At 57.5% G+C, this 21,892-nt stretch overlaps 3 protein-coding genes across 3 annotated transcripts; 2 read left to right on the forward strand and 1 right to left on the reverse strand.

The window, feature by feature from the left end:
- Positions 1 to 654: 654 nt before the first annotated feature.
- On the forward strand, positions 655 to 13,750 carry TGME49_201820 (hypothetical protein). The gene is made up of 4 exons (XM_018779178.1): positions 655 to 6,384; positions 6,660 to 10,011; positions 10,642 to 10,735; positions 11,152 to 13,750. Exons 1-4 carry the CDS (start codon positions 2,913 to 2,915, stop codon positions 12,109 to 12,111), a joined length of 7,878 nt encoding a protein of 2,625 aa, XP_018637430.1. The 5' UTR covers positions 655 to 2,912; the 3' UTR covers positions 12,112 to 13,750.
- A 348-nt stretch (positions 13,751 to 14,098) lies between these two features.
- On the reverse strand, positions 14,099 to 18,452 carry TGME49_201810 (hypothetical protein). The gene has a single exon (XM_018779177.1). The coding sequence runs from the start codon at positions 17,451 to 17,453 to the stop codon at positions 16,425 to 16,427; it is 1,029 nt and encodes a 342-aa protein (XP_018637431.1). The 5' UTR covers positions 17,454 to 18,452; the 3' UTR covers positions 14,099 to 16,424.
- On the forward strand, positions 18,250 to 21,848 carry TGME49_201800 (hypothetical protein). Its single transcript, XM_002367435.2, has 3 exons — positions 18,250 to 19,398; positions 20,122 to 20,205; positions 20,757 to 21,848. Exons 1-3 carry the CDS (start codon positions 18,841 to 18,843, stop codon positions 20,916 to 20,918), a joined length of 804 nt encoding a protein of 267 aa, XP_002367476.1. The 5' UTR covers positions 18,250 to 18,840; the 3' UTR covers positions 20,919 to 21,848.
- The last annotated feature ends 44 nt before the right edge of the window (positions 21,849 to 21,892 follow it).

Consider the following 21,892-nt stretch of genomic DNA (forward strand, 5'->3'; position numbering starts at 1 on the left):
AATCGACGGTTTCGAACAGGCGTCTCTCAGGCGGCAGAGCGCGACTCCTCTAAAAGCTCCCAGTGTCAAGATTGGTGTTTTCTGTGGCGTGCCCGTGGCGAAAAAGTACCGCAGCTTTTAACCCTGATGAGGACAAATCATCGCTTTGATACACCCGCGCTTTCCTCGATTTCGCATCGTTTTACTGCCGAACCCTTCACGTGCGGATGACGGAAGGTCAGTGTCTACGAAAAACACTATTAGTCTTCCTTCGTTTAAAAGTGTCTTTTAAACGCCACGCTGATGCCGGGGGCCAAGTGTTTTTCATGCTCCGTGGAACCATAGGTGGATTCAACGCGGCTCAAGGTCCACACCTCTTCGACGAAATGGAGACCCACAGCTGTAAATGGCTTCGTGAATATCTTAGGGTGCCTCTTCATTGCCTCAAAAGTGCACAGTGCGTTGTAAGCAAATGGAACTAAAGAGTCGGCTTGCTGCTGCTGTTCACAGCTGCTTTCTTCGAATGTTGCTGTGCCACAGTGAACCGCCGCAGCTGGGAACCTCCTGCCTGTAGAAGATCGCACTGCACTCCCGGATCTTTACGGTCTGCTTGCACCTTTTTCTTGCTTCCGCCGTGGATTCCCGGAACGCAGGGTTTTTCATTATGCATCGGGCAAGGAAAATCATTCCTAAACTCGAAATCGTATAAAAAGCCCTCCGTGTGGGCGCTCCCGGGACACAGCCGTTTCCTCTTCTCAGTGTTTCCAGCACTCTTTGCCACTGAAGCTGGACGGCGACCGCACCTCGCGGGTACTTCTTTTCAGCCGTTTTCGTGGAAACCAGAGTATTTCTTCACTTGTCGAGGAATCACAGGAATATTTTGACTCACTTTCAGCAAGCGGTGTGTGTGTGCACACGGCAGGGACTCGGGAGTTTCTCGTTTTCGCGGCTTTTCTCCAGCACTCTTTGCCTCGGAAGCTGGACGGAGACTGCACCTCGCGGGTCGCTCTTGCCCCTCTTCCCCCTTCTCCCGGGAGACCCCGCCGTGAGGCTGCAGACTTCCGAGTCCTGCGGGTAGCTTTGTTTGCTCCTTTTCCGCCGAAACTTTAGTTTTACGACGCGGGCTCACAAGACTATAACAGTGGAAATCTCCCGCACAAAGAGGCTGCGAATCTCCAAAGAGTGTGTCTTGGCACAGTGCAAGCCTCTTGCCCCCTCGCGACTGGGTCGGGGTGACGCGACCATCGACGGCAAGGGGTCTGGAGAGAGCGTCTGGTTTTTGGGTCACACACAAACCAGACAAGCACTTGAGAGTTCCACCCCTCGATGCTGTGATCACTTTCACTTTTCTCGCGGCAAACCCTGGAGCAGGAGCTCAGAAACTCCCCTCCAGCTGCTTCAGTCTTCTCCTTTCCACAGGGTCATGGCCTGGCCGACCCCAAGCGGCCCCGCCTGCCGTCATATCAGCGTGGATCTGTCTTCTTCGTCCAAGCGGATTTTCTGGGCTGGAGGGTGGGAGCACCTTCCCCTTTTTGACTGGCGGCAAGAGGCGCCTTGCGGGGCTCCTCTTTTTCGGAAAACGGTGCCTTCTGGACGGGACGTGAGAAAGCACCTGTCCCTCTGCGCCGCCGCTCTCGGAGAACGCCACGAATGCCCCGGAACTGGAAAAGGAAGAGCTGACACTTTGCGTCCTTGGAAAACGTCGCCGCCCGGTGGGGCTGAAAGTGGAAGAGCTTCTTGCCTCCCAAAGCTCTTCAGAATTCTGTCTTCACTCTCAAAGCAGACTGTGCTCCCCGCGCCTTCAAACCCTCGTGTCCAGAAACTCTAGATCTCTCAATGTAACGGACTGTAACACCGCGCTCGGTGTGCCACGAGCGGCAGCAGCTCGGTTCGTTCTTTTTCATTTGAGATCTGAAAAAAGCGTCGAATCGACACAGTCATGTCCCAATTGGCGAAGCCTTCTTCTCCTGCCGGTCTAAACAGCCTTCTCCTCCGGCTCAGCCGCAGGCGTGAGGTGTCGCGACGTCCGGCTTTTCTGAGGTACCTCCCAAACGAGGCGATTTCGTCCCGACGCGCAAATACGGAGGGCGTCGTTCGCGGATTTCTGAAAGAGTGCGGAACGCCTCTACGCGTGGACTGGACTCCGGTAAATGTGAACCGAGTCTTTTGTCATGTGACAAGTGGCGCGTTGAAGACGAATTTGCATGCACCCACTTCAACATGCCGTTTGCTTGAACGCTGAACGACGAAGCCGACCGCCACAGATCGACTCTGTTGAGGAGGCGTCTTCGCTGACTCCGCGGACGTCGTCGAGGAGCGCCGGACAGAAATGGAGACAGAACGACGCAAGTTCCGGACGCAGACAGCAGAGTGCAAGTGGAGACAGTCTCTGGCCAAAACGTGTTTCCATGTCGAGAAGAACCGTTCAGTCGACACACACCAGGCTCTCTCACGCAGTCTGGGGACCTCCCGCCGGGAGGGAGCTTTCGTATTTGACGAGGGTTCGTAAGTTGAGAGGGCAGGGAGCGACTGGAAAGTCCCGGGGTCTTTTTGACCCTTGAAAGTCACGTAAAGTCTCAAACTGCTCTTAAGAGTGTGGCATATGCGGAGCTCTTGCAGCGCCCTTTCTCGCCACGCAAACGCCGTTCTCCTCAACCATCTGCGGACGTTGATGGAGAGACTTTGTTTCCTCTGAATCTTCTTCCTCTGCCTGCTCAAAGACATGTCGACTTCTCCGCTACTCCGCTGTATGTACATCTGGTTGCTGGAACCATGTGCATGCAGGTAGAAGTTATGTAAAACCAATTTGTCTCTTGCGCGCCTTGGGGGCTGGGACCCTTCATTCGAGTTCCTGAGCTTTCGCCTTTTTGGATCTTTTTCTTCGCGTCGTACCCCCACCAAATCTCTCGCAACTGCCCCGTCTTCTCTACACGATGTCGAACGACGCGAGCTCCTGCGTCGAGCTTCCTTCTCAACCCGTGGAAGACAAGGATATTTTGCTTGCCGCTCCCGGGGAAGCGCCTCTGCTCTTCGCACCTCGGCCCCGGTCTACCATGTGTCTCTCTTCGCTCGCGGACTTTGCCTCTACCTGTGCGTCGATGCTCGACGGCCCACACCAGGTTCCTGGCTCCGCGCAAGTGTCTCCCGGGTCGCCTCGAGAGAACGCGAAGGCCTTCCCCTTCTTCCAAAGCAAACAAATCCGCCTTCTCTCTCCGCCTGCGCAGAGCCGCTGTCGCTGCGTGCTGTCGCCGACTCTCGCCGAAGCGGGCCTGGAGCCCAACGCGCTGCTCCCGCCGCCGCATCCGGCGCCCGACATGGTCGAGGCCTTCGCGATTGGAGCCCCGAGACACCGGGTGAGAGGCAGGGAAACACTGTTCTCCCTCGAGGGATCGCCTTCGGGCGCCGCGAGCTCGACACGCCTGCTGTCACCTGGGGCGCCAGAGACACCTCAAGAGGCGAAGCCTTGCTGCGCTGGAGAGATGCTCAAAGTCGGTGGGCCTGTCGCGCCTCTGGGATTTGAAACGGACCTGGGGCTCGGCGACGGCCAAGAAGAAGGCGGGGCGCGGGCGGCGTGGATGCGGAGCGACGACGGGAGGGCCCCGCTTCGCGAAGACTTCGAAAGAAGCGACACGACGCAGAAAGTTTTTTTCCAGAAGCGCGAGTCTGTGCTTTTGCTTGAGGTCGGAGACCCAAGGGCCTCGTCTTGGCCCCGGATTTTGTACTCGTCAGATGAGTTTCCAGAGGCACATTCTACGAACTCGCGCGACTTTTACAGGGAGATAGGCAACGAAAACGCCTTCTCGTCGCCAAAGAGGACTGCATTTTCATCGCTCTCACGAACTCCAGCGGGGATGGAAGAGACGCTCGTCTCTTCTAGTGCAAACTGGGAGTCCCCAGGTTTTTTCGGCCAACCGGGCATCCCTCCCCATGCCACTCCGACACTTTTGACGGAAATATGCGTCGAGAAAAAGGGGCCGCCTGCTCTCCGGGCCCCGCTCTTCAGTGTATATACACTGTCTGAGAGCCTCAGGGGACAGGCCCAGGGCCAGGAAGCAAACGTTGGTGTGCCTGGCTACTTTCCTTCGAGAGAAGATACAGATGGTTCGCCTGCGACGGAAAATAAATCTTTTGGTGTCGAGTTTTCTGAGTCTTTGAAAGTAAGAAAGGAAGACTGCGAAGCCGGGCCTGGAGGTCACCTCGAGAACGCCTCCCTGCCCCTGCCTCCCTCGCCAACACGCGGGGGGAGAGATCGGCTTATAATTGAAGAAACCCGTCGAGGGCGTCCACACGGAGTCCTGCGTCAAGCGAAATCCTTTCCGGCGAGCAATGCCCCGTGTGAGACTCCTGCCGGCCCCAAGGACCAGGCCGGGATGGCTCGACCCTCAGGGACAGACGGCGAGATCCCTCTCGACCCGCGTTCTTTTTCTTGGATTTCTCCGCATACTTCGAGTCTCCTTACTTCCATCCCCGATGCATCCTGGGCGCAGGCTACCTCGTCTGTGCGGGAAGAGGGCGGGACACCGGATTTGAACTTCCTCTCGAGACAACGGCTCTCGCGAGACTCGGTCTCCGCGACCAGCCGCCCCTCAACCCCTTCAAACCGACGAGATCTGCATGCGTCGCTCCCGCTCGGCGAAGTCTCAGGGGTACAGACACCCCCGTCGGCTGGCTCCGAGGCAGGCGCTTGGGCGTGGCCAGGAGGCGCAGAGACAAGTCGAAGCACGCCCAGTCGAGCCACACCTGGTTCAGTTTTCCCGACCTCTGGAGTGTCGACTGCGGAGAATCGACTTCCCCCGCAGCCGCCTTCGGCAGAGACACCTGTAACACCCCTCGCAGGCAATGCGGCGTTGTTCGTTGTTTGGCCCGCGACCGCCCCAGGGCGTCAAGCGAACCTTTTGCCTACGGTGGCGCCTCCCGAGTACGCCTGGGATGGAGGCCGCCTGTCCGGCTCGTTTCCATGTACAGTGCAGCTTGAGGGAGGCCAGTATGAGGTCGGAGGCCTGCCGGAGGAGCAACGCGAAAGACAGCAAGATGTGCTGGAAGGCGAGGCCGGCGACGCAATCGCTGTGTCTTCGGGCGGGACCGGCGGGGCGAGGGAGTCGAGGCGAAGGCCCGCGAGTCGCAGAGTGGCAAGGCAAAAAGCTCAAGCAGGTGGAGCGGAAGAAGGAGAGAGAGGCGACGTTGAAGGCGGTCGCGAGCGGAGGCGCGGGCGCCCGCGAAAGGCGTCTCAGAGTGGTTCAGTGCTTGCAAAAACTCGAACTTCCACTCCCGAGAACCAGTGTGTCCAGACCGAAGACAGCGAAGACCTGAGGCACAGCAAGCCACTCGCGAGGGGCGCTGCCGCGGCGTCGGCCCTCTCGAGCGCAGGCGAAAGAAATCCTGGGCAGCCGCGTCTCTCTCACCTGTCTGCTGGCGGTAAAAGCGAGACCCGTCCACAGAAGCCTGTGGAGGAACTGCTGCGCCCGAGTTCGCCTGCCGACGGGGCCAAGTTCGGCCTCGACGTGCGGCAGCCCGCCTCGGAGGCTTTGCGGAGTACGTACACCTGGAGGGCGGGCGGCGAGCTAGCCACGGCGCGTGTCGGGGGAGTCTCGCCTGTCGGGAAAAACGACGCAGACCAAACGGGGCGCGAGTTCTGTCCACTGTCTGCAACACAGAGTCGCGATGGCTTTCCATTCGACTGCGTCTTTCGGGGTCACGAAAGCGGCGAAGTCTCAGATTCTCCACGAGTCAGGGAAGAGGCAAAAGTCGTTGCAGAGAACGAGGGCGAGGGCGACGTAGAGCGACCAGCTTCTTCCAGAGTCTCGTGGACACACTCCGACTCGGCGTCTGTCTCCTCGGAGAAATCCAAGACGAGCTTTGATGAATGTGACCAGGCTCCTTCCGCCTCGGGGCGGACGGTCGGGGATGAAGGCGCGGCGGGAGTGAGAAGTCGGTCGGGACAAGGGGGAGAGGAAGAGAGCGCAGCAAGGGAGAGAGGATCAGAAATGAAAAGCGACGACACTCGACATACGCGCATGCCGACGCCCTGCGACGAACGCAGAAATGCACACCCAGTCAGGGGAGACTCGACGGAATGGAGAGCGACAACAGCGGAGACAGAGACACCATCCAGTTTCTGGAAAGCCCCTGTATGCGCGGCAAAGCAAGCCTCTCGCGAGCCGAGCTCTGGAGACGCCAAACCCGCGAACCACGCAAGTGCTGAAGTTCAGGGCACGCACGCGTTGGCGCTTCTCTCAGATCCAGGAACAGCTTGGGGAAGACAGGTGCCCGGGGAGCCTGACGGAAGACGAGAGGCAGACGCATGCACTGCGAAAATGGCAAGTTCACTTGTTAGAAGCGACGAAGACTTCCGCGCGTCGCCGTCAAGGTCGGCGGGCTGTCCTGGAGAAACCAGTTTTCTCGAAGGTGAGCCTCGACTAGGCGCGTTTTAGGCAGTGGAGACGAGCATGCGCCAAAGTAGACGATGAATTGCATGTTGCAAGAATACCCGTTCGCTTCGGCTTGCTTTTCTTTCTCCTTTACGAAAACTGCAGAAAGTGCACCTTTCCAAGATCCGCGTGGTGGTTTCCTAGGCCAAGTTACAAAGCGGAAACACACACACACACAAAGTCTGTAGAAACAGCATCCCGCGTCTCGACTTTCTTTCTTCCGCTTCGTGTTTGTCTTCTGTCGGCATGCAGACACTGTAGAGACACCCGGCGCGGCTCCAACTGTCCAGAGGGTTCCTCTTTCCCCCTCGTTTTCTTCCGGAGCGACGGGCCTTCCCTCGGGGGAGGCTGGGCTCCATCTCGGGTCTTCCGTTCTCTGTGTGCCTACTGCAAATTCTTCTGTGAGGACTCTGGAAGGATCCGAAAAGCAGAGCGAGAGTCGGCCGAGCTTCGAAAGTGAAAGTGGCGGAAAGACCCATCCTGACGAAAGTATCGTCTTGCCCTCGTCTGCACTCCACTGCAGGCCCTCGCAGCCACCTGCCGCGCTCTGTACTTCTCTTCCTCGCGGCTCATTGTCCTCTTCTCACGACACGCTTCCCTCTGTTTCTTCTCTTTCTTCTCCCGCGCCTTCGTCTCTCTCTCCCTGTTTTTCTGCATCTCTACCGCAGTTTGTGCAGCAGAGCAGTCCCGTGGAGAAGGGCAGCCCGAGTGTGTCTTTCAGTGTTCCCTGGAGTTCTCCAGCTTGCGCACCTTGGTCCGCGTCGTCGAGCGAGGCTCTGCAAGCTGTTTTGGCTCGCGCAGAGAGAACTGGAGAAGAAAGGGTCGCGCAAGAGGCCGCGGTCTCCGCTGGCCGCGCGGCGGAGGAGCCGTTTGGCTCTCCAGGCGTCGCTCTCGACTCGCGCGAAGAAATCGAGAAAGAAAGCTCTCCCGGCACTGTTTCTCAGCTCCCGAGAAAGCGGAGCATGTGCCACCAGCAAGAGGCGCACAGTACGCGCGTTGTTCGCCGTCGAAGCGGCAAAGGAGAACGAAGGGAAGAAGAGTTGCTGCATATGGATTCCGCTGCGACTCCCGTGTCTCTGGAGTTGGAAAGGACCCACAAAATGAGCGTGTGCAAGTCACCGACGGACGACCGAGAAACTGCATGGGACGGACGCGCATTTTCCGCCGGGATCGGGGCGACGCAGCCGATGCATGCAGTTCCGGCGCTCAGGGCGAATTCACTCCGGGCAGCTGAAGCGTCGAGACAGCCTGGAGACCTTCGCCCCGCGGGCGAAGCTGCTGCGCCGCGCGAAGGGACTGCAAATGGGAGCGCAGGAAGCAGACACCAGGGGAGACGCTGGGGACCGGCGCGTGGAGAGAGTCCTCAATTTTTTCCAGGTCTGTCGGACGCGACAGGCCAAGAAAGTTTCAAAGAGAATTGTGCGCGAAACCGAGGAGTTGGGCACACAGACGACGGAGACGGTCTCGCTCTCGCCACCCTTCTATCTCTCCCGAATACCGGGGACGAAACAAGCGAGTCTGTCGATCCCTCGCTGGCAGCTGCATGCGACCCGAAAGGGAAGGCGCCAGGAGCAGAGACCGGCGGGAAACGGAGAAGATACCCTCTGACAAACACAGCTCTGGAGAGCGCACCTCGACGAGAAGAAGAAGCGACAGGGCGTTGTGCCCTTGGAGCGCGCTGCGAGGGAGAAGCCAGCTCTCAAGAGATGCCTTCGACAGCCCTCCCCGCCGCTTGGTCTGAAGGCCGACTTTCCGGGGTCTCCGTTGCTCTGCCCGGTGTGCAGGCACGCGCTCGCGAACTGGAGACAACGTTCCTCTCTCAGAATGCGCAGGATGGACAAGCGGAGCTTTCTGACCACCGAGCTGAGACGCAGACAGGGGCTACTACAGCAGCTCCTGGGGGTTGTGCGGAAAGCGAACTGGACAGCAAACACTGTGACACCAAAATGCATGCAGCGGCTTTGGCGGCCCCAAGCACCGCCGACAGCACCCCCGTGGGACACGAGCCTGAGTTGGGGGCGGAGAAGAAGGCCAGGATATTGGAGGAGGCGACTCGGGGTGTATTTACACCCGAGCCCGGAGTGGACGGAGGGATCGGGTCCCCGTCTCGAGTGCCGCCCCCGATTTTCTTGCAAACACCCTGCAGTGTCGCCGCGAACGCAGAGGAGAAGACACATGCTGAACTGAGGCCTCCGACTCTCCCGCCTTCGATGCCGACCGCCTGGCCTGTATGCCCAGGGGCTCCTGGACGCCGCGAAACCCCGGCGGGCGGCGCGGGGACGCATGCGCCGCCTTTGGAGCCCAACGAGGGGCCGCAACCTGCAGGAGGCGTATGCGGTGGAGAGGCGCTCGTCTGCGCTCCGTCTGGAGACGAAAGAGTCCCTGACGAGGGCGGAACCGAAGCGGGGGTCCTCGCCCAGACCGTGCCGTTTTTCGCCGAGACACAGACGCAAACTGCATGCAGCTGGGTCCACCGTAACGAAGCGAAGCATGCGCCCGAGTTGCCCTCACTCGAGTCCATGGAGACCACTGTGGGGTCGAGTGCGGAGGAGGCCCGAAAGGCGGGCAGCCTACCGACAGCCGTCTTTCCAACTGCATCCGGCCTGCACCCCGCATCGCAAGAAGCGGACTCGACGCCAGGCCACGAAGCTACTCCGACCAACGCTGTCTCGGAGGGTCTTGCGGTCGCGAGTCCGTTCGCCGTCGCTCTGGAGACTGGGGCAGCGTGGAGACCGTGGTCTTGGAACGGCGACAGATTCGGCCCCTGGGGCGCGGACCCAGCCATGCTCCGCCGTATGCGCACACAGGAACTGCTTCAGGACGCGGCGCCCGCGAGCCCTGAGCGCGGAAGTCCAGCTAGCTGTGGCCCTGCTGTTGGCGGGGAGACTTGGGGCCTAGGCGCAGCGGTGGGGCCCTCTGCGGGCTCTGGGTCTTCCCACGGCGGGGCTGGGCCGTGTGTGAAGCAGGGGATCCCGGTGCATGCAGTGCCTTCTGCGAGACCTAGCTGCCTCTCACTCGACCCCCCGCGGGCGAGTGGAAGCCTTGCAGAGGGATTGCCTGCGGTGCTCTCGGCTTCGTCACCTGCGTGGCCCCGCAACGCACAGGCCTTGTTTCCTTGCTTGCCTGGATTCGTCGAGAGCGGGCCCCAAGCGTCACCCCTCGCAGGCCTCGCGGCGGGGCCGAGCGGCGCGAGTCCGCCGGTCTTCGACCCCGGGCTGTCACCTTTTGGAGCCCACGAGCTGCAGCCGCGAGCTGGCCTTCGGGAGGGAGACTATGCGCCCTCTGTGGAGCCGAGGAGTCCGGGGACCGGGTACCCTTCTGTCTCGGGGCCTGGCGCCCCAGCCGAGGCGCCACAACCGCCGTTCGCCTTCGCGACTGTGGGAACTGTCCCCCGAGGGCCTGGGCGAGATAGTGGGACGCTCGAGCTGGACGAGCCCGGAAAAAGGACGCTCCCCATCCAGGGCGACGCGGGCCTCAGGGGGCCCACGGAGGAACGCGAAAGCATGCTGGACTTGTCCGACGCGCGCTGGAGAGACTTGAGGCGACAGGGCTACTTCCGGCTTGGAGACAAAGGCCGAACTTCGATTAAGTCGCGCATCGCCAGGTGAGAACGCGGGTTCTTGACACGCATAATATGCGAGGAAAGACCATTCAAGCTCACTAGAAGTAGCTTGTTTATTTTACTTCTAACACAGCGTGATGCGCGAGAAAGGTTCAGATGCAGTAGAAACAGCTGCCAGGTTAAGGAACGTAGGAACTGCTCCACACCTTGCTTGGCGGCGTAGTAATACAGTTTTTTGACAGGCGTGCAGACAGTGATTGAAAGGTCCGCTCCTGGGGCCAGGGTGATCGCACCAGCTTGCAGAATGGTTTAAACAGCAAACCGTTTCTAGATCGTGCCTGCGTACAAGGAGCGCTGAGACAAAGGACTTTCTCCTGGGAAGCGGTTAAAGCAATCAGAAGAGATGCGTTGCCTGTTGAGAGCAACATGTGGGTTGCGTCTGGAGCATACACAGGGGTTGACCTTTGTTTGTCATCAAATGTATTCATTTAGAGATTATATTTATGTATATTAGGAACATGTACTTGAAGAACTTCACGTTTTTCTTCAGGTTTATCCATACGAATATGTTCACGTGACTGCCCTCAAAGGCTCCCATACATCTGTTCAAGCTTGCTCTCACACATAAACGTATCTTCACATATATGATGAGAGATTCTCTTTTGCACGCAGGGAGCTCCGGGCGAATCCAGAGCTGCGGGCCCAAGCAGCTGCAGTCTCGGGAGTGCGTTCTGCGACGACAAAGCAACTCTACCAACTTGCAGAGGTAAGCGCATGCGCTCTCGAAAAACCAAGGAATGACTGAATCCTCTTCTTCCCCAAGCAGACAAACACGAATGTTGTGTTTTATCTCGGAGGAAGCCGACTCTGTGATTGCCCACGTTCTCGCGCCAAGGGTAAATGGGTGTGGTGTCTGGGTACCTTGCAGGCCTAGGGGTTGTGTGTTCTCCATGAGTCCTGTTCCGTTTTTCTCCGCAGTTTCCTCTCTGATGGGGCCTTTTCTGTAGACGCGTCTTCGCTTATCCGTTCCACGCGCGTGTACCAGCGGAGGAATCTGGGTCTTGACAACTTCTGAGATGTCTGCGTCCACGTCCTGCCTGCTATCGCCAAATCTCTTATCGTCCGGCCTGTCGCGCTTTTTCTGCATTTTTGTCTGCACCCGTTTGTGTTTTCTGCCTGCAGCTCTGCGGGTTTTACGACGTCCTCCCGCCGCAGTTTCAACCAGCCGCGCGCGCGGCGGATTCGCTGCATGCGCCGGTCGCCTCCGAAACGCCGGACCAGCAGGCCCCAGGGGGAGTCTCGGCCCGTGGTCATGCCCGGGTTGTCCGTACACCGCAGCAGGAGCGGCTACCTGCGCTGGAGGGGTCACCACTGCACGCGCGGTCGGAAGGGCAGAGCTCGTCCGCTTTTGCCGACGAACTCATTTCCGGGAGAAGCGAGGAATGCACGACATGGCCGGCGTTCACAGGGGCTTCAGATCACACCGGAAGAGCGAAAGTGGCGGGCGACAGTGCCCAGGAGCACCGCTACGTCCCGGGATCTCTCGCGCAGACGCAGAGTCTCCCTCTGAAAGCGAGCAGTCACGGATTCGAGTTCCCTGCTTGCTACTCTTCTGGCGACATGGCCTTTGTGCAGGAAGCGCGAGAGAGCCCCCCGGCGCCTCAGCCCACAGAAGACTGCGGCCCCGGCCTCGCACGCGACTCGCCGCTTGGCGAGAGACTTTACACTGGGCAGGAGCCTCCATTCAGTTTTTGCATGCAGCGCGGCCTTGCAGAGCCGAGCGGTAGTCCCTCAGAGTTCCGGTTCGGTGTTTCGGCCTTCCAGGCGTTTCAGACGAACGCGAGGCTCGTCGCGGGCGCCTCAGGTGTCTCGCCAGCTCTGGGCCTTCCGTCTCCGCAGAACGGAGGCACATCGCGGTGTCTGGACTCCCCCCCAGGGTCGGGCGCCGGAACGCAGTGTCTGTCGCCTTCCTCCGACACGAGTCTCTGCAGCACGACGCACTCCAGCTGTCTGAGTCGCAGCGCAGGGCTGAAGCTCTTCGATGTGCGAGGAGGAACGAGGGTTGAGGAAGGAAAACTTGTCGCGTCCGCAGCACCGGGACTGCCTGTCTTCGGCGAAGCAGTGCGTCACGTCGGCCAGTGAGAGAAGTCAAGTGGACATGAAGGGAGCAGGAGGGGAGAGACCACGCGATTCCCCTCGCACTGAAGCGAGCGCCAACACACTGCGGTGAAGGCTATGATTCAACAACTTGTGGAGGGAGGATGTGGCTGCTGCGACAGAACCTGTTCGTTGCTGCCCTGTAGTGACACCCGAACTCGTTGGCGAGACCTCCCAGTCAAAGTCTGTGTGCATTCGATTGTGTCTCGGGAGGCGCCGGAGTTCGCGCGGTGAACGCCAAGTGAAGTTGCTGAGGCGACTTGCGACAGGGAAATGGCCACGTAGTTTGCGTGGCTTGTGAGTCTCTTCCGTTTCTGCGTCTCGGCTAAAGGGATGCGTAGAGAGTGGTGGAAATCTGAACTTCCAAGAGCGCGACTTGTTTTCTGTTGGTTTCCCAGCTCACAGAAGCTGCTTTGCTGTGTTTTGTGAGACATGCTGCGTGGGGCGTTCTTGTGAGCGAGATAGGGATGTGGAGAGCCACGTATGTTGCTCCAGTTGATCGAGCCGGGAAAACTTCGTGTGTACATACAGGACGCGGGACTCGAGGTTTCCCTCGTTTCTCTCTCATTTTGACGAGTTGCCGGCTGTGTGTTTTGTACAAACGCGTGGTGGTGTAGATATTAACCTGCGTTTCTCGTCGTGTCTCCGGTTTGTGGGGCGCAGACAGAGAAAAGCGGCTGCATGCTGGCATTTCGCGGGCGTCTGGCGTTGCCTGGAAGTGCGCCCTCGACTTCGAGCTAAGTCGTTTCCAGAAGGAATCTGAGCAGGCAGAGCCGACTGGATAAGAAGTCGGCTGTCGCCTCCGAACGCGGCGAGAGCACACGGTCCCCAAGGGCCGGCCCAAGTCGGTTTCTGCCGAAAAAGAGTTGAATCGGATTTCGAGTCGGAACAGACGACAGTTTCACGGCAGTCTTTCCACGGCGGGCGCTGTCGCGTTCGCTGTCCGCATGTTCAAATTGGCGTCGGGAGATTGGGCAAACGGAGAAACCCCTCTCAGATCCACCGGGTGCCCTTGTCGCTTTCATCCGACCGGAATCGCGCCCCCACACGGACAGCCTGCCAGCTGGACTCGCGCGGAGGAGCGCACCTGAATGCGTCCAGAAAAAGGGCATCTGCGTGGAGAGCCCCTCGGCACTTCAGAGTTTCATCCTTTACGCATGAGAGAGAGGCAAGAACGCGAAAGCTGACAGAACGGAGACATTGCGCCAGCGATGTTCTCCACATGCTCCGTGCTGGCTCTACACACATGCCGGTCGGGGAAGCTTTCAGCCGGTGTCTATTAGTTTTTTAACCGTCTGTTCTGGAAGAGTGCCCGGATTTTTCTGCGCTGTCAGTGGTGTCTGGAACGCCGTGAAATGCCCAGCGCCGACTCCTGTTTGTTGGTGCACAACCACGCAACACTCTGTTTCCGCGACAGACAACGTTGCTCAGTTCAAGTTGTCTTCGGAAAAAAACGAAGAAACACCACAGTTCTGTACGCATGCCAGAGCGGTTGAACCCCGGCAGCTGTGCGCGGTTAGCCCTGCCCACCTGATAGTCCACGGAGGCCTGAGACTGTCTCTGCGGTGATGCCCGCGAGTCCACTGGTACACTATATACCAGGGAATTCCGCTGATTTTCACGGACTTACACGGTGGATTCCTTAGATTGACGCCGCTCCCGGTTATGAAGAAAGTGAAAGTTGAAACCCCGCTACTTACTCGATCTGTCGTGTGAATACAGGACACGGACAAGTGCTAACGGACCGCCCGCCGACCGTACTGGGAGAAACCACGGGAGCGTGCTAAAATTTATTCGAATGGCCGTCGAGATAAAAGGGATGGCGAACGAGCCCCCGGCCCCTACCGAGGCGCAGATGCCTCTATACGACAACCGCGCATCCCAGAAAACCCTGAAAAGGCGCAACTGTCTCTAAAGTCTATACCTAGCAAAACTTCTACTTTGTGGGCGTGCCCGAAATCTAAGAAGTCGTATTTTGAGTCGGGTCCGAACAATGCCGGGAGTAAGAACACACAGACCGTAGCTTGACCGTGTCAATAATCACCACAGCGTAAGTCGATATTTCCTCCGTACCAACGGTCCGCGATCCAGAACTCAAATGGAGTAAACACACATACAACCGAGTGTCCTGAAACAGAAAGCTTTCTGCACAGGACATAACTCTTCCACGTACAGTTTGCCATGATATCTACATACTTTAACGGGCCGTTACTCCGACCTGTTCTTTGGGCTCGAGACATCCAGCAGAAGATCAAGCTGCAGTACTTTTCGGCAATGGGGGTAACTGGGTGCAGGTCACTGCACGGAGAGCTGAAAACGCGCTTAACGGTTGCTGTTCGTTGTTTCTTGTAAAATCTCATTTTACGGACACTGCACTTTTTCTCGTGGATATTTTTGTCTGGAAAGCTCCCACATGACTGTACAGGCATCACCTGGTGCCTCGCAGTCGAAAGTGCACACTTGCAAAAAACATAAAACTCAACGGATTCAGTTTCTTTTCGTTGTCCAAAACACAACTTCGGAGGAATCTGCTGTGGTCTTACGGAAGCAATCGCCTCGATACCCACCCTGTAAAATCATGCCAAGCGACGGATGCACCGCGGAACGGGAAGGTCGATTCGACCGCGGAGAAAAAAGTGGCAATTGAAAAACTGGACACTGAACCAAATTTCATGGCTTTACATACTTTGTTGAAAAGCGGCAGAGACGTCCTCGAGAAACTCTTTGCCTCTGAGGACTCTCACACCTGTGCCTCTGAGCACTGGAGCAACCTGGGCATTCAGGACACTCCTCCGCTTCTCACTCAGTACCCTTTCGGAGCGTTTCTACAACTTCTTCACGGTCCCTTTCCCTCTGCCGTTCCGCTCCGCGAGGCACTTCCTCGGTTAAGACACGTCTCGTCCTTTTTTCTGCGAGGACCCGGTCCACACTGTCACCGCTTCACACAGGCCAGCGCCCCATTCGTTACGAAACAACTTCAATTCCTTGAGAAACAAGTGACCTCACTGACCAAGGTCTGCGCCGTCTCCAAAAGCAGATATCGGCGGCTGCATATGACCGGCTAGATGCCGATGGAACGTGTGAACTTTGGGCTTCTAAGAAATATACTCCGGCGAGAAGCCTGGCGGTCTGTCGGAATACATAAACACTGCCGTATTCATCTGACTGGAGTGAAGACTGTTTGCGTGACATCTTCGCTGGATTTCGCCACCCAGCGACATAAAAGTTATTTAACATCGGCTGGGTTCTACGTGCAGTGCACAGATCCCTGTTGTATTTGTGTGAGATCCATGTTACTGTGCGAGATCCCTGGTATTCGTGCTCGCATTCCCCGCGAGTTTCAACTGCCTCTCAGGCACCCCCCCAATTCCTCACTCACAGGTCGCTGCAGGCGCCCATGCTCCTTGTGTCCCAAACTGCCCTTCGTCTGTGCAATTCAGACCTTTGAGAATTGCCAATCACTGGCTTCTCCTCAAGCTCTCGGCTCTCCGCGACTTTGCGTGGCTTGCACGGACTTTTCGCTCCACTATGTCGACACCCGCGTTGATTTCCCGATACAGAGTTTCTTTGACTCCATTGACATCCCACAGCTGCCTTCTTCAGTCCTCCCCCCCCCCTTCCCCCCCAGATGCCAGACATCGCCTTGTCTTTCATCGGGGTGCTCAGAATCGAAATTTATCTTTCACTTTGGAATTCTCCCTGGCGGCGTTCCTCCGTTACTCGACACGCAATAGACTGCCCCTTCTTCCTCGCCGCTCCCTTTCTCTCTTTCTTCGCTTGAGCTCCCCGGCCCTCCGCCCTCCTCTCGGGTGCCTCTCCTTCGTGCTCATTTCTTCCCCGCCGTGTTGGCCATCTGCTCGCGCGTCAGACTCCAAGCCCAGAGTGCACGGTTGCCTGAGGCGACTCGCCATCTCTGCGTCGCTTGCGGACCGCGCCGTTTCCTGCTCCTTCGACTTCCTTTTCGCCTTGTCTGCAGCAAGGCGGCTGCGTTCGCTTCGCCTGCCGGCTCCAACAAGGCCGCAGAAGCCCGTCCAGACTTTCGTCTCGAGGAAGGGGGCCCCATACAGAGCGGCTGACTGAAGTCGAGCGACCGTTTTTTCCCCAGCTTCTCGAGCCTCGACGCAGCCAGCCGCTGTCACTACCTCGTGGTCGGTCTCCTTTGCTGGACTTCAAAGTCTCCGCTTCCTCCCTAGTGTCGGCCTTCCTGTGCGCTTCGATGTGCCACCACGAGTCTGCCTCGTCTGTCACCTATGTGTCTTCTGTCTCGTCCCCTGAGGCAGAGACTCCAGAACTCTTTCTCACGTTTCCGTCACATCCAAGTGGACATCTCCAGCAGCTTCTTCTCCCGTCCAAGCAGAGTGTTCGACACACCCTTCCCCTGTCCCCTCTCCGGTGTCTCCTTTCTTCCAGTCTCTCTGGGTTCTTGCCTCCAACGGGTCGAGCGACTCGATCTGTTCCCAAGACACTGAAGCCTCGTCGAACCGTTCCTCGCTTCTCCCCGCCTCCTCCAGACGGTCTCTTCGGCCCTGTTGCTTTCTTACCTCACCTGCTCTCTGCTGCGTCTCGCCTCCGAGAACTGGATCTCCCCTCGACCCCTGTTCGAACTGTCCCCTCGCTTCTTCCTCGAAAGCTCCGGTCGCCTCTCCTCCGTAGAGCAGGTCCTCTACGACATCGAACGGCTGCTCAGCGAGGAGCTGCGGGGGAAGCAGGGGGACGACGGCCTCCTCAATCAAAGTCCAGTCGTAGACCTGAATTGCAGCGAAGAGAGAAGAGAGTTCTGCGGGAAGCAGCGCGTCTGCCTTCTTCACTCGATCGCGGATGAAGCGCCTGAGCGTGGCTGCGAGGCGCTGCCGTCTCTGCGTGGGCGACAGGTGGGCTTCCTGCACCGCACGCAGATCGAACGTTGGCTGTGCAAAGGAGACGAACGACGCGAGCGCGCCGACGTCAACCTCCTTCAGCAGCGCGTACGCGTCGAAAGACAGACCCGCCGCCGTCGCGCTTCCGCGCTCGTACAAAGAGAGCAGACACCCCGGCGAATCGCCAACATCGCAGGCAGACTCACTTTGGGACGGAGAGAAGAAAACGTCGCCAGACGTCGCCAGGGTCGCGGCGGCTGCGGCGCCCTCCAAACTCGAGCACCCGGGAGAATCTTGGGGAAACAGCGGCGAGAGAGACAACCCCCTCGAGAACCGCGAGGGCGGGCCGGAGTCGGACCTCCGCGGACAGTTTTCCAGGGGGGCGACGAACAGCAGAGCCACGCAGACTCGCAGGAGAAACGCGGTGTAGGGACGCGACAATAAAGACTCTCCGGTTTTCAGCGGCCACATCGTACACAACACACCGCAAGCTGGACAGACGCGCGCGGAGGAAGACACCGGAAAAGAGAAGAAACAAGCCGCCAGCAGCAAGAGACGTGGCGCGCGAGGCGACACACGAGGAAAGGGAAGAGAGACAACGCAGAAAGGTGAGCTCTGCAAAGCCCTCGAGGATGCAACAGCTACAGATACCCAGAAAACACAGAAAAACCGGGCAGCTACAGGTGCCTAATCGCTACACTCGAGCGTCACGTCCTCCCCATGCTGTGGTGTGTGAGAGGCCGAACTCGGCCGCCGGCGGCGCTCGGCGAGTTTCGAGAAAGCGAACAGACACGCAATGTCGAGACGCGAGAAAAAAGCGTCACCCCTCGCGAAATAAAAACTGTTCCGCCGCGTCTCCTGAACTCCCTACTGTTTCGTCGCGGACCAAAGCCAAGCGACGGGGAGATACACAGACAGCCCGACAGCCCGCGAGACCGACAGCACACAAGACGAGATCGAGAAAGGCGTTCGAGGCAACACTCTCGACACGGACGCACACCCCTCTCTCTCTCTTTCTGCGAGTATATACATGTGTGCCGGACTGCGGCCCTGGAGAGACTCTGAAAAGGATGTTGCGCTCGCTCGTGTCTCGCTGGGTTCCGCAGCTACTTCTTCTCCCGGGAAGGCAGGAGTCGTGCAGCGAACCGAGGATTCACTCCCAACGCGGTTTGCGACAGGAGAATTCAAAGCAAGGGACCGTTTCCCCGCCAGGCGTCGGCTCCAGACACTTTGTTTCCTGAACACAACTCGTTGGGAATGTGAGGACATTTTCGCAGCAAGAGCCAAGCCGTCTCTGCAAAAGTAGTCTGCGCCGTCCCCCCGTACCGCATTCGGAGACCGACTTTCCGCGTGCGTCGAAAACCGGAGACAAACGGGCGGGCTTCCCTGCGAACCTCGGCGACAGTGCCTTCTTCTCTGGCTCGGCGACTGGTGGCCAAAGATACCTCTTTTGAATTTTTTCGCCCGCGAAAAATTCAACACACACGGATCTGCAGGGCAGTTTCCCCTGGCGTACAACAGGTGTCGGGGTCCCACTGTGGCGCCGCTGGCGTGCTTTACCCGCGGAAAAGTTGCGAAGTTGCGAAGAGTCTGCTCGCTTTGGCGTGCCGGTTTCCATGCTGTTCTTCGTTCCCGGATTCAACACCATCTCACAAGCTTCAGTACGCGTTCGAGCGTGTAGAACTGGCACCACAAACCTGAAGGTCTAGGCCGCAATTCGCAGCGGGCGACGGCTGGTCCAGTTCGCCGCCCTGAAACCCCGGATTCCTCCGTTTTTCCTCCGTCTCGAACACACGCTTTCTCTCCTCTCTCTCCTGAGCGAAGAGTTCTGCGTTTTCCACCCCCAAACTTCGCGAAAATGGCCCTCAACAGAGTGCCCTCCCGCGTACTGCCGTTCGCGGTGTCTGGGGTGTATGTACACCCCAGAAACGCCTGCCGGCTGCCTGCCGCGGCCGCCGTGTCGTCAGTTCCGTCTTCTGTCTCTGCTTTTTCCTCGCGGACAAATTTTCTTTCGCGCTCCTCATCGGCTGTGATGTCGCACCCTTGCGCCGCTACCGCCCGCCACTTTTCTTTCGCGATTCCTCCGGCCAACGCCGCAGCGCTCGCGGACCCTCTCCCGGCGACGCCCACCCCGCCGCCAGTGTTTGAGGCTGTTTCGTCTGCCTCTTCCGGAATCGCGAGTGGGACTAACGCCCTGAAAAACGTCGAAGAAGTCTCCACCATGGAGCGCTACGAAGCCGCGGTGTACGAGGAAAGCTTTAAGAAGCCCATCGTCTGTCTGTTTTTCGCACGCTTCTCCCTCCAGAGCAAAGTCCTCCTCCAGCCCTTCCTCGACTTCGCCGCGAGCGCGAGCAACAACGCCACTTTCTTCCTCATCGACTGCGACCGCGTCCCCAGAGCTGCATACCACGCTCGAGTGAGAAAAAGGCGCAGATTCACAGCGAGACGCCTCAAGCAGGAGACGCCTCGATTCGGACTGAGGACTCCGGCCGGAGGCATTCTAAAGGACCGGAGGCCGTAACGTCCACACATGCCTCACAGTTGCGGGTCGGATAGAAACAGAGTGCGAGCAACCGGGACGGCCGGTCGGCAGGTCACAGGCACTTCAACACCCGAAGAGCGGGGAAGCGGAAGATGAGAAGGGCAATGGTGTTCTTCTTAGCAGGTTTCAGTTGTTGCAAGAGACAGTCACCATTGAAGGGACGCAGCTGGAGAGAAAGAGGGAGACAGGGATGAGGAGAAAAGTGAATCGAGATGCAGAGGAGAAGATCGAGAAGGGAGTGGTGCCGAGAGAAGGCTGGAAACGCGAAAGATATGGAGCTGTCTCTTGTGCTCGCATTCGTCACTTCTCGCTTTCTTATTGCAGTCGAAGTAGCCGACTTGTGTAGACAAGCTTTTAGAAGGCTGTTTTCCACAGGCAGCAACTGCAGAGTTCTTCAAGTGGGTAAAAGAGCCATCACAACCCCCGCCATGTCGATTGGGTCGGGGCTGGCCAACGAAGCATCTCGAACCTGGCACTGCTTAGGTGAAGCGTGGAGAGGTTCACGCGTTCTCCCCCGTGTTTTCGATCCTTTTCCTCTCTGTCTCTGAACTGAAACTGTGTTCGTTGCTGGCCGTTTTTTCGTCTTCTTGTCTCCAGGTCGAAAACGTTCCCAGCCTCGTTGTGATGAAAGGCGACGACGCGTTCCGTCAGACCATCACTGACTCGGTCGGCGTCAAGACAGTAGGTTTTCGAGATTATCACTTCTTTCCTGAGTTTTGTTCTCGCTCTCTTTTTCTGCGCCCACTTGTCGCCTGTTTCCGCGCGTGTGCAAACGCGTGATTTTCTGCATGTCTTGTTGCCGTATGCTCCACACAGACTCGCGACAAGTGCACCGATGCGAAGAGTATTTGAGATTTCTTCTTTGTTCCCCAACCTGACTCGACTTCGGAGTTCAACTCGTCATACACACCGATAGGATCTTATGTCTACATACTTCTGGATATATATATATATATATATATATATATGTACGTAGGTATTTGTACGTATATGTATATGTGTATGCACAGGTATATGCATGTAGTGATGGATGTGCGTGAGTGTGTAAAGGTGACTCGAATGAGGTTCAGGTGCAGAGATACTTCGGGCATGACTTTGAGGTTGTTTTTATCTGCACACATGTATTTCCCGTCCACATGCATGTAGTGCGGTTATTCCTCTCACTCTCTCAATGTAGGGACTGACAAAATGCTTTCCTTTCTCCAACTGCACACATGCGTTTGCGTTTCCAGGCCGGAGATTTGATTCAAGAGGCGCGGAGCGCTCTGGACCAAGTGCTTCGCTTGGATCAGCAGGAGGGCGGCACGAAGCTGCAGCCCGGAGTGAGTTCGTACACGCACCACATCGGCGTCGACAACTTGAATGTGTATCGCAAGGGCTGGCCTGTCGCTTGAGAGAGAGAAGTTTGAGTTTTCTTCGCTCCTCTCTGTCGGGAAAACGTTGGAACTCGCGAAAAGGCTCTACCGAGGAAAAAGTGGTCCACAAGTCCGACGCCTGTGCGCAACTCACTCGCGCGAGTGTCGCAGGCCTCGAACTTGTTCGCTGGGCTGTCGCTGCGTGTACATACACCTGGGATAGGGTGCTCACTCTTTTCCTGATCCCGTCGTTTTCCAGTTCCTGCCTTCTCCGGAGATGCGTTTTTCTTCCAACTCAAAGGTCGAAGCGTCTGTAGATGACGGGGTGCATTCTCCGGCGCGCGATCGACGCACTGGCTAGCGAGCCTGACACGCTTCTGCCCGATTGTTTCTGGGGAAAACGACTGGACAAGCCGTACACTCAAAATGCATCTGCATGGAGTCAACGCTGACAGCACACGAACGAATATACAAAGAAAGATACAGTCGCACACACATCAGTCTAAACGCATTTCTGCATCTACGTATTTGTGTAGAAAGATGCTTTCTGCGTTTCTCTGAAAGGAAAACACACTTCTGTGAGGAAAAACAGAGGAGTTGGGACCAGCACTTCTGTACAGCAAGTTTGTCTCTCTTTCAGTTCTGCACCACGCAGTAGCTCCAGTGACGTGTTTCAGCTTTTCGGTGTCTGGAGACGTAAACGCAAACAGAAAACTTGGAAAACGGACTCGAGAAACCTGCAGAACAGCCCTCACAGGACTACGAAAGTCAAGAGACAGACAACGGATCCTAAAAGACTTCCCTCACGGGGTTCCCCTTCCTTCTGTGCTTCCTCATCACCATAATATATATATATATATATAACGTTCGGAGTCTCTTATCTGCACCAGAAAATATATATATATATATATATACATATATATACGTAGATAGAGGTACCAGGTAGATGGCTACAACATGAAGACGAGAAACGATCTCCATGTTGTATGTATCTCTACATGTATGTGTTGCTC

Source organism: Toxoplasma gondii, chromosome VIIa (assembly GCF_000006565.2).
Source record: "Toxoplasma gondii ME49 chromosome VIIa, whole genome shotgun sequence".
Classification (NCBI taxonomy): Eukaryota; Apicomplexa; class Conoidasida; order Eucoccidiorida; family Sarcocystidae; genus Toxoplasma; species Toxoplasma gondii.